The 13,061-nt window shown below is 31.8% G+C and overlaps 1 protein-coding gene across 2 annotated transcripts in view; it reads right to left on the bottom strand.

The window, feature by feature from the left end:
• The window catches only part of slgA (proline dehydrogenase slgA), a 308,586-nt gene that overhangs the window by 6,827 nt on the left and 288,698 nt on the right, over nt 1-13,061 (bottom strand). For both annotated transcript variants that reach the window (XM_075362377.1, XM_075362378.1), the window contains 3 exons: nt 12,837-12,968; nt 9,382-9,578; nt 5,282-5,370 (listed from right to left, as the gene is read on the bottom strand). In XM_075362377.1, coding sequence (XP_075218492.1) covers nt 5,282-5,370; nt 9,382-9,578; nt 12,837-12,968 — 418 coding nt within the window. The remainder of the gene's footprint in view (nt 1-5,281; nt 5,371-9,381; nt 9,579-12,836; nt 12,969-13,061) is intronic.

Genomic DNA, 13,061 nt, shown 5'->3' with positions numbered 1-13,061 from the left:
CGGTCGGCTTCCTGCATTTGTTATCAAAGGTTTAAATGAGATTGCTTCTCCTATCCTGGCTTCCCTGCTTAATTGGAGCTTGTCGTCTTCTTCTTTTCCTTCCCTATGGAAACATGCAGTTATTACTCCTATACCTAAGCCTGGTGTCCCTTCTCTGGATAATTTCAGGCCTATTTCTATCCTCGGTACCTTTTCCAAAGTCTTCGAGAGGATTCTATTTGGACATATTTATGACAATGTTCTCCCGATATTATCGTCATTTCAGGATGGATTTATTAAAGGTTGCTCACCAGCTTCTAATTTGGCTGCCTTTTTGCAGGATTCAGTTAATGCAACTGAGCATAGGGGTCAAGTAGATGTGATATATTTTGATTTTACCAAAGCTTTTGACAAGATGCCCCATCATTTGTTGTTATCAAAGACCAAGGGCTTCGGCTTCAGCGATAGTTTTAATGATTGGCTGTCCTCTTATCTTCGTGACAAGTGTTTTTCAGTACGTTTTGGTGGACAGATGTCTGAGGAATCCTTCTTGGCTAAGTCTGGAGTGCCCCCAAGGCTCTGTTTTGGGTCCCCTTCTTTTTATTATTTTTATAAGCGATATCGGGGATCTTTTGACGTGCAATTTTCAGATGTTTGCGGATGATGTCAAAATATATTGTCCGATCAGGAATATTATGGATCACCTTTTGCTACAATTGAATATTAACAAAGTTATTGAGTGGGCTGACCGCAATTGTATGCCCTTAAATTTTTGAAAGACCAAACATTTGACTTTATCTCGTAAGACATCGAGCTCTGTTTTCAGCTATAGGATTGGTACGTACGCTATTGTCGCTGAGACATTGGTTGAGGACCTCAGGATTTTATTTGACATGAAGTTGTATTATCATGAATATGTTGCTCGGATTGTCAATAAAGCATGCCGGGACCTTGGTCTTGTCCTTTGGATTTGTGGGCAGTTTAAAAATATTTCCACCTGTAACCTGTTGTACAAATCTTTGGTGAGGAGTCGCTTGGAGTACTCGACCGTGGTGAGGAATAGTACACAAGTTTTACTGCCTCTGGTCTGGTTGTTCAGAATAGATTCTTGAACTGGATGCGTTTTAAGTTTAGAGATTGTTTTGTTGGCGCGAATAGAGAGGATGATTATGTTGATGATATGTGGATGATATTTTGAGGCGATTAGACCTTTCCAGGTTATCTGATAGAAGAACGTACTTTGACTTGGTTTTCTTTTATAAAGCTCTGCACAATAAACTTCCGACGCGTTACCATGTTGTCTATGGAACCAGGCCAGGTCAGTGAGGTCTTTTAGGCAATTTGTGACACCGGTTGGTTCCACTGTGTCTCCAATTGAGCGGTGTACCAGTGTTGCAGCGGAGTTCCAGGATAAGCTAAGCTTCTGGGAAGATGAGACGACCTTCATTAAAAATTTGAGAGGGTTACGTGGCGATGGATTATTATCCTTGGTGTAATGCTCACTTTTATGATTTTAAAATTGTTGTTTTTCTAAGGATTATTGCTTATAACTTGTTTTATTTGGAATGAATTAGTAATAGTGTTTTTGATTTTGTATGTTTTCATCTATGTGTTTTTGTTATCACTCCATAGCTACCGTTTTTAAAGTTCTAATTATTATTTTTTTGTATTCGACTATATAATTGTTATTATTATTATTGTGTTTTGAATATTGTGTTTTTAATTTATATGTGGGTTGTTGACATGTGGCTATTCTTATGTGATTTTATGTGATATTGTGCAACATACAAAGGGTTTTGTGTAACTGTTCTGTTGCATAAACAAAACAAATAATTATTGTATTTATCACCATTGTTGTTATTAATTTGCTTGGTTGTAATTTGAACATTTTAAATCAATAAACTATAATTATATATTATTTATTTATTTAGCGTATGGTACCAAAACACAACACCAATTACAGTCAAAATTACAAATAAAGATTTAACAAACTAATATATGCTACTGATTCTGGAGTTGCCATCAGGAAATCTTCAGGATGCCCTTCATAAGCTGTCCTAGGGCAAACTTCTGTGATGTGTCTAACAGTTTGATAAATAAATAAATTATTCTATAAACATTATAAATTGTTAACAACTTCTCAATATCCTGATTGAGTCACGCGGAACTCACACTGCACCTACGCAACACTATGTAATATTCTTATTTTACAATTTTTTGAGTTATCACTATTATTAGACTATATTTTACATCAAATTCTGAAGTCTACATTGTCTTTCATTTCTCTGATCAAACTGGAACTCACCAATTATTTTCTCTTTCTTTCCTTTTCCTGTCACAGCATTCCAGTTTCCCATATTATTTTTTCAACTCCTCTTACTTACCTGATTAAGTCACCTTTTTTCACATACCATTTTTTTAATTCCTCATTTTCTGTTGAAGAGGTAAGGATATGATCCTGCGCTTGGATCAGTTTTCAATCCATCCCAACTAAAAAATATTCTTTCAATCATTGATATTCAAATCAATTGGTAATCAAAAAGTACCATCATCTACATTTTTTATTACAAATTCTATAAGGAAATTTGTTCTCTATTTCTAGCTTGGGTAGTCTATAATTGACAAATAAAATACTCCTAACTAAATATCTCAGTTGTTAATTTACTACATATGGATAATAAGAAACACAATTAATCCATTCACACTTTCTCAGCTCATTCCAGTAGCTGTTTCTAAGTCCCCAAGATAAAACTAAAAATGATTGCTCCCAATTAAATATTAAGTAGCTTATTATTACTAATAATAAGCTAAGAAATGCATATGAAATAAGTATTTTGGCACTAATACCAGTACATTGTAATGGATACAACTGTATCCATTTAGACCATTTACCCCCAAACTTACTGGTCTTACAAAAATACATAAAAAGATAACCCAATACAACCATTAATTAATTTCAAATTCGCACCTTGTTACTTTATTACTAAAATAATAGATAAAATACTCAGCCTAAAATCAGTTTACCTAATAAGTATATATTAAAAAATGGGTACAATTTAGTTAACAAATTAAACAGTTTAACAGTAAACAAAAATGATAAGTTATGACATAACTTACATGTACCCTAGCGTCCCTATAGATCAAACTGTATGTATAATAAGAAATACATTGAAAATTAATAATGAAGACCCAAAATTTATAGATATTATAACTATCATCAGAAATACGAGGTGCGACAATAAAGTAATGAGACTGATTTTTCTTTGCAAGATGTGGCAACCCTGCAGCTTGCGTAGACACACCATCTTTGACCTTGGTCTATAAGCTACTTCTAGTCCAAGCGGCACATTGATGCAACTGCTCAGTCGTGAGCTGTGCTGTAATAAGTGAACACGTGTCTCCAATGTTCCAATGTTTTTGTTGCATTTATGATGGATGGTTCTACTTGCATGTCAAATTTTCAAACTGTTATGTTCAACAGTTTGGATATGTCTGTCAACAAAATAGAAACATGAGTATTGCTGTAATGGTTTTTAACAAAACCCTACAAAGATACACAAAAAAAGAGAAAACCAGTAATTTAATCAGTTATAACAGACGAGGCATATTAGATCTAGACAGTTGAAATAGGAGAAAAAATTTTCGCAAGTATAAGACCAAGTGAAAAGAGTCCCTAAAGGTGTGTGGATTAATGTAAGAAACTCTTTATCAAAATATTTGTTGCTAATTTTTTTTATTAACAAATTATTGTAAAAAAATCATTTTTTCCAGCTTTCTTGCAGTTTTTCTTTAATAAATTATTTATTAAAATAGCTAAACACTGCTGGCACCATCAGAAAGCTGAGAAAATTCTACACAGTTTTGCTAATAAACAATTTTTTTCTATGACCAGTAGATTTGGCAGTATTTAAGAAACAAAAAGACACTCATTAAGTAGGTGTGCAAGCGCTGCAGCAGTATATACTTATGAGTCATCATAAACAAATGCTCATAACTTTTGATCCATTAAAGATATTTGAGAAATTCAAAATGGCACATGTAACTAATAGTCAAGACAATTAATTCATATTTTGAAAGTATTTAGAATGTTTAAATAGCCAATTTTCTTGTTTAAGTGTGAAATTTATATTAGAATGTATTTATAAACTTAGAAAAGGCTAACTTAGATAATGTAGACTGGAATAAAATGCTCAGGATTTTAAAAAATTTAGGGTTCAACCATAGTGTAGAAGAACAATTGTTAACATTTACAGGAACCAAAATGCAACAGTTAATAATCGAAGAGCATAAGAAAGAAGCAGTAATAAAAAAGGGAGTCAGAGAAGGATGTTTCCTATCTCCATTACTTTTTAATCTTTATATAGAACTAGTAGTTAATGATGTTGAATAACAGTTTAGATCCGGAGTAAGAGCGCAAGGTGACGAGATAAAGATGCTATGATTTGCTGATGATATAGTAATTCTTGCCAAGAGTAAAAAAGATTTAAAAAAACAATGAATGGTATGGATGATGCTCTACACAAGAACTACTGCATGAAAACAAACAAGAACAAAACAAAAGTAATGAAATATAGTAGAAATAAACCAGATGGACCACTGAATACAAAAATAGGACAAGAAAACTTCTATGGAGGTAGAAGAATTTTGTTATTTAGGAAGTAGAATTGCTAAAGATGAATCAAGCAGGAGCGATAAAAAATGCAGAATAACACAGGCGAAACGTGCTTTCAGTCAGAAATACAATTTACTTACACCAAAATTTAATTTAAACATCAAGAAAACATTTTTAAAAATATATGTTTGGAGCATAGCTTTACATGGAAGTAAAACTTGGATGATCGGAGTACCTGAGAAGAAAAGATTAGAAGCTTTGGAAATGCAAGAGAATGTTACAAATAAGATGGGTGGATAAAGTGACAAACGAAGAGGTGTTGCGGCAAATCGATGAAGAAGCATTTGGAAAAATATAGCCAAAAGAAGAGATAGACTTAGGCCACACCTTAAGGCATCCTGGAATAGTTGCTTTGATATTGGAAGGACAGGTAGATGGGAAAAATTATGCAGGCAGGCAACATTTGGAATATGTATAACAAATTTTTAGGAATGTAGAATGTAGGAGGTATACCAGAATGAAACGACTGGCACTAGATAAGGAATCTTTGAGAACTGCATCAAACCAGTCAAATGAAAAAACTACTACTTAAAAGAGAATGATTACATTTTTATAAGAAACAAATAATGTATTGTATTATTATTACTGTTAAATAAACCTAAAAAATATTTTAATAAAACAAATACAAACCCAATGGAAACGTAATATAATCACACATTCCAAGCAACTGCCCAAAACAGATAACTTTATCTTCTGGAGACACACCAATCTCCTTCATCCTAAACAAAAAAAGATTACCATTAAATACATGTCATGAATAAAATTATTAAAAGTCAAGAAACAGAACAAACAAAATATTTTATACGGTTGTTTTATTATGATAAAAAATTAAATAACATAAATAAACATCAGATTTTCATTTTTTTATAAATAAAAAACTTAAATTAAATAAAAATTTTAAATCAGTATAAGTAATTCTTATATACATACTTTATGGTAAATTTTAAATGAACATTAACATAAAATTAGCGTATACTGCAAAATCAAGATCATAGATTACAACAGCTTATCCTTTTATTTGATTTTTTTTCTGGACCAGTAAAGAAAGGGTGTTATAGTATTCACTATACTCAACACTCTTCCATAAAAGAATAATGTTTTAATTGAGAAATAATAATTTTATATTTGCACCAATCATTTAATATATATTATATCTTTATTTATTAACTAACTCAGGAATAATACTATAAAAATAGAAAGAAAACAAAATATGCAGTAGCAAGTAAAATTCACACAGATGCCACAGAGGTATGTCATATAGAAGCAACAATAGTTTTAGCCAAGAGAAAAAACTACTTTTTTGCAAATATTTCCAGAAATCAGGATTTGTAAAAAAAATGGGTTTCTTCAGACACTTATAAATTTTTCTTTAATTTAACCATTTTATAATAAAAACTGACAGAGGTACAACGTTTTGAAATTAATACAATTTAAAAAAAAACATAATTTTAATTATTTATTTCAACAATTTAATGGAAAAATAATTTTCTTATATAAAAATTGCTTTTAACAAAGTTAAGCATTTTTTTAAATAAAATTTAATTTGGTTCCTATTTTACTACTATATAACAAAAAATTGGTCGGCGCTACTTTAGTATGCAGTCTATCACCATCATGAAGTCTACTACTACAATGCATGCAGTCCTACCATACCACTGTGTATATAATTCGTATATTTAATGTTTATTAGACGAGGTTAAGCAAAGCGAGCGTTAGGTTAAGTTTGGTTAGGTTATGTTGATATTGTACGGAGCAGTACACTGGAATGATATAACCTAAACAAACTTAACCTAATGCTAACCTCATCTACTTAACATTAAATGTACATATTACATACAATTTGCATGTAATTATTAATATTAATTTACTATTTAAAATAAAAAAGGTGAGAGAGTGCTACTTTACACCTCATGATGATGATTTTAGAGTGTAAACAAAAGTATCACCAATTTGTCTATATAGATTTAAAAGTTATGTCTATAATTCTATGTTAAAAAATACTGATAATTTTTATTTATTTGTTTATGCTACATAACCTATTACAAAATACAAAACATGAGAATATAATGAAGCCTGCATATTCCACGGGTCATGACTAGGCTGGTTAGAAGGAACCAGATAAAATATTTTATTCAAAAACACAAATAATACCTTTATGTAACCTCAAAAACAATATATCAAATATGTCAAGGCCAGATCAAGAAATATTATTGATAAAAGTAGCTAAAATATATATTAAAAGCATGAATACAGTTAAAATTCTGTATATCAATATTATATTTAATTAATAGCTTTGTATCTGCAACATAGCTATGATTTCTGAATAATGATATTCAATATTTAGAAGTATGGATATGTTGTTATAAAAAACATGTGGAATACAAAAAAAAATTTATAAACAAACAGTAGTATGAATTTTTGGTATAATAAAGTGCCTTGTACTATTCCGAACCCTCTACATAGGTTTATTACAAATAATTTTGATTAAAGAATTGAAACTTGTACTTAAAGATCTAATATGACAATCATAAGCATTAGTCCTCAAAATTTTACCATATCAATCATCAACTGTAGTAATATATTTTCACTTAAAAAACTAATCGGAATAACAAATTTATAACAAAAATCTCCTTATATACACAGTTAATGAATTATACATAAATTAAATTTTAATCGTTTGTCAGTAATATCTTGTAAATAGATACAATTCAAAGTGTAATTCAGAATTACACAACTCTTTAACCATGGATTATCATTATTATAATTATGACTGACTTATTAACTTTTTTCAATTTCATAATTGCAGTTGTTAAAATCCACAACCTTGGATTTTTTTAAAGTTAAGTGCCAAAAAATTACAATCTAACCAGTTTTTAACAATGGATATTCCATCTTTTGTGAGACTTATTGCCTCATCAATAGTGTTTTCCTAAAAATTTGATAGCTCTATCATCAGCAAAACAATAAATATTTCTCTTTACTTAATGAGTCCTCCAGTCTACACATATTTGCATACCATGTACATAATGAATGGAGCTGATAATTCTATTATCTCTAACAACCTGATTTCTATCTGTCACATAAGATCTCAGTAGACTATGACAATAACTCTGAATGCCATATTTTTAAAGTTTTTTTTTAAGTAAGTATTGACATAAAGTGATAAATCTTGCAGAAATATCCTGACGGTGAAGAGTATAATTAATATTGTTCTCTATAACTTCATTTCAGTTTTCATAATACTTATTTGTTTAACATCATTAGGACTTGTTTAATACTACCTCACAGTAGTTGAGACCACGGCTATACATACTGTTGTGACAATGACGTGGTAAGTTCTGAAATAATGTGTTAAGAAACATCAAAGCATTTTAAGAGAAAATAAGCCATTTTGAATTTAGTGAATTTTGGGGAGGGTAAAGAAGTTTTTTCAATAAGAATTATCTGCACCATTCAGAAATGAAGTTCACTACATACAATTGTGGTTAAGACTACATTGTATATAATTGTGGCAAATCATCATTTTTTGGCATTGCTGTACTCCATGTATTATCAGGTACAAGTAATATAGAATCTCATAGCAAGAGATTTATGTCGCCTTCCAAATATTACTTTTATGTTTCAGAATCGTTAATTTCAAAAGTAATATTTTAATTCATAACTCAGTTTTGAATTAAATTAGAGAGGAAAAACTTTGTAAATATATTATAACTTATGTACTTTCTAATTGTTAATAAGCTAACAAGCCTCCAAATACATATTAATGTTTACTTAAATCTATAATGAAAAATTGTTGCAATATTATTTACTGGTTGGAGACACACAGTATGTCTGAAAAGTTCCCGAACTAAATTAAATAAAAATACGGATTTAAAGATAAACAAATTTACTCACACCAGCCCTCTACATAGAACCCTTCTGTAGTTATACACTTGTTGCAGTGCCGGTAGAGCTCGTCAAACACTCTGAAGAAATCACTTTGTGGGATCGCCTTTAACTGCACAGTGCAAGCCCTTTGGATGGCCATAAAATGTCATCAAAAAAGTAACCTTTCATCATCAACTTGAGTTTCGGTAACAGAAAATAGTCTGCTGGAGCCAAGGCAGGTGAATAGGGTGAGTGGGATAAGACGTGATTTGATTTACGGCATAATAATGTGTTAAAACTGTTGCCATGTGTGCTGGGACATTGTTGTGCAAGAGAGTCCAACTGCCCAGATCCTGGTACTCGGGCCTGATTCGATGAATGTGACCTATCAGGCATTTCATTACTTCCAAAGAGAATTTAGAATTCATGGTTTGACCCAGGCATGGCCAACAGTTTTTGCCTCCAGGCCAAATTAGAAAGAAAATGTTTTTCACAGACAGAATGAAATATTAAAATGAAAAAATGTTAAATACAAAAACAATTAATTTAAGTAAACAAAATTTTATTATGGAATTTGTTTATGAATAAATGTAAGTAATTTAGTACAACAAATTAACAAAAAAAAACTAATGTGACCTGTTAAGTTTTTTAAATTTCTGAATTTTACACTATTAGATTGCTTATAAAAAAAAGCTATACATTGAAAAACTTTTTACGAGCCACATAAATTCATTATGCGGGATGGATCTGGCCCACTTCATATGAAAATGCAGCATTAATACAATACCTACATATTTTCCTAATATAAATTGTGAGTGCGTGTATCATTAAGAGTGAAAAGTTACAAAAAAAAAACTACTCACTTTTCAATAGCAAAACGAACAGTATCTTCATTGTGAGATGCAATCATAATACCAATTTTATTTGGTTCTCCTCTGTCCTTCAGATCTTTGATTCGGCGCAAGCATTCAACGAATGTCCGGTGGTACATTTCAGATGTGGCTTCATATGTAGGATTTGTTGGATCTGGGTAACCAAGTGCTGCTGCTCGAGCTCTTTCCTATTTAAAAAAAAAATTCATACAGGTGTAGTAAATACCAGAGGGTGTTTGGGCAAAAGTAACAGCCTATATTAAGAAAACCAGTTAACATAATTAGATAATTTTTTTTTTTAATAAATACAGCTATTCACCAAGTCTTAATCTAGGTTAGTCAAGTTTAATGGACCTTTTTTAGCTTGCAAACATCAGACGATAATCTAACTCTTGTGAGGTGTTTAAGAGTATCTGTGACATTATTAGACAAATAGCTTCAACAATTCTCTCTTTTAAATCGTCCGAATCTTGAATTTTTCTTTCGTACACGCAACTTTTAATAAATCCCAAGCAAAAACGTCCAAGGCATGATATCTGGAGATCTAGATAGACATGGAGTTGGACCTCCTCGTCCCATCCAACATCCAGAAAAAGTTTCGTTCAAGAACATCTTAACATCTCGATGAAAGTGAAGTAGAGCACTATCTTGTTGAAAACTGAAGCCCACAGGAATCTGAGGAACAACAAAGTTCTCAAGTATGTTGAGGTACATGTATCCTGTCACAGTGGGTTCCATGAAAAAAACAGATTGATGGTGCCATTTTTGTGCAGTCCTAATCAGATACTGACTTTTGGTGTATCCTTTTCATTTTTGTTTACTGTATGGGGTTTTCATTACCCCAGATTTGACAACTGTGTCTGTTAACTTTCCTGCATATATAAAAGGTTGCCTCATCACTAAAAATAACATATCAAGATAATTAGGATTGTTTTCGACAAGGTCTATTACCTCTGAAGCAAACTGATACCATAGGTGGTAATCATTTGGTTTAATGTGATGGAGTTGTAAATTCCACACTTTCAAACAGAATGGCTTATGAACAGTGGAACAAGGAATTTGCAGTTCTTAACTAGCCCGGCTAATTGATTTTCCAGGACTGGCAGTGAATGCATCGCATATACGACCCAAAGTCTTGTCACAAACAGAAACTTTGGATGATTTCCAGTTGGAAAACCAAGCTTCCAGTCTCTCTTAGAGTCGTATCCCACTGACAAATAGACTTGGATGTAGGAGAATTGATATTCCATTAAGTTCATACGTGCTGTTGAGCAAGTGTAACAGACTGAAACTCCACTAACCAAAGCACACACTGTACCTTCTGTTGTGAGGCCTACATTTCAACTGACTACAATTGCATTGTGAGTTGGCTTGCCTGTTTATGCGTATTCTGCTGATCTTGAGAGTACACAGAACAAATCTTGGGGATATCTCCTGTCGATTGAGCCTAGGTTTAAGAGATCACAAAAAAAGGTTTTCTAAATCCAGGCCATTAGTTTTGGATACCTTTAGCCCAGACAATCTGTACATACACATAGAGAAACTTTAATTAGATTATTAACATGGAAATTTAATAGTTTGAGATGGGATAAATGTTACAAACAACATACTTCAGATTGCAGAAGTTAAGAAAGAAATGCAAAGCATGCTTCATTCCAAAAAAAATAAAAGCTTTCATTAGTTACAGTAAATATAAATAATTCAATAAATTATTTAAATCTACCATTATTAAGAAATTCAAGTCTTTTGTACTGGAGATTGCAATTACACTACGGTCTAATTATAATGTTATGGCAACCAACTCTTTTACATTACCATAATGCTATACTGGTTTTTTAAGATGCATTAAAGAGAATTTAACCAAGAAAAAATCACCACGTAACTTTAAAATTCTGTTAATGAATAATATTTTATAGAGTGAAAGATAATTATGCATAAAAAAATAATTATTATTAAGAAAATATTAATCAAATATGAGTGTACTAAAAAGAATATTGGGGTTTTAAAGGTATTTAGTATTTCTTAATTTTGAGTTAATATAGAATCACAAATAAAATGAAAGAAGAGAAACTCTTACAGTTTTTCCCCACAAGTGTTTACTGTGAGCACCTTTCATCATGCAGTACACATTCAACCAATAGGAGAGTTCATCCCATACTTTAACCAGCATGTCTGAAGTAACAGATGCAACAGCTGCTTCAATCCCGTGCTTCAAATCGGGTAGATCAATCAGTAGGTAGCAGAGGCACATACACAAAATCCTTCATAAAACCCCAAAGGAGAAAACCACATGAGGTCAAATCTTGTGACCTTGGTGGCCACTGCAAACAAGCTCTGTCATCGGATCCATGCTAACCAATCCAGCAGTTGAGGAAAAATCATTCAATTGATCCTGTACAGAGTTATGTCACTCAGGAGATGCACCATTTTGCTGACAAATAAAATTCTGTGGTCCATCTTGCAATAGAAGAAAGAACCATGTACGTACCATATCCAAATAAGCAACTCCTGCTACGCTTGCTTCAACAAAAAAGAACAGCCTGTAAACTTGCTGACAGGATGTTGCACAGAAAGCATTTAATTTTGGGGAGCCCTTTTATTCTGATTGCTAAGTTGCCTTGCACAACATAGTTGCAAAGCCTGTAACAGCTGTAAATGGTATGAATATATGTTTCCTTAAAGCATTCCACACTCTCATCACTAGCATTGCTAGTTCACAACAGACTTTTTAGGACTATGCAAGAAAGACTCCCTGACATGTTCAACATTTTCTTCAGTCACCCTTGGTCATCCCATACTCTTCCTTTTACACAGACATCCAGTTGTTTCAAACTGATTATGCCTTCAACGAATGTTATTATTCCTTGGAGAGTCACAATTAAACTTTATACAGAATGTATGTTGAGCTGTAACTATAGAAAAACTGCTGTAACATTTAGCAGACTGCAAATCACAGAAGACTTTCTGTTCAGGAGCTGCCATCTTCATTAGTGGCACTATCAAGCAGAAAGATACGGAATCAAACTATGGCTATGCCTGCAACTAAAACTGTCATTTTTGCTTTTTGATTCTAGCCTTTAACACTGTTCACCTTATCCAAGAACTATAACAGATTAAAACCTCAATATTATATATTATACACCTGGTATTTATAAACCTTTAAATCTAGTGCAAGTTAAAATTGAATATTCAAGCAATGAACTCTGCTTCTGAATACAACATTAGCTCACTCATTTTATTTTTGAAACCAGTTTGAATTTTATAAGTAGATGAACAATCTTATTATTAGCTGCTTTAAAAAAATTCAATGAGATCTCAATAACCAAACATACTTAATTTTCATAATCAAATGTATTCTTAGAAAACAAGAAGGATGCTGACCCTTCTAAAAAATTGTAGAAAATATTTTCTACAGTAAATAGATTTATCAAATAATTTTAACTGACCTGATCAATATAAGCTCCTCTAACAAGTTTGGCACCAAAGTAAAAGTTCTGTCTTTTTGCTTGCTCCAAATCAGTAGATACTTCATTCAGAGTGTCTTTTAAATAGCACTGATATGTGTTAAACACAATTGCCTGAAAAAAATTAAATAAATAAAGAGCAATGTAACAGCAATCACATTATACTAAGATGTGAACTGTGAAATATGTAATTCTCTATTTCTGTTC

Source organism: Lycorma delicatula, chromosome 4 (genome assembly GCF_047948215.1).
Source record: "Lycorma delicatula isolate Av1 chromosome 4, ASM4794821v1, whole genome shotgun sequence".
Classification (NCBI taxonomy): domain Eukaryota; kingdom Metazoa; phylum Arthropoda; class Insecta; order Hemiptera; family Fulgoridae; genus Lycorma; species Lycorma delicatula.
This window is presented reverse-complemented; position numbering and strand designations above follow the sequence as displayed.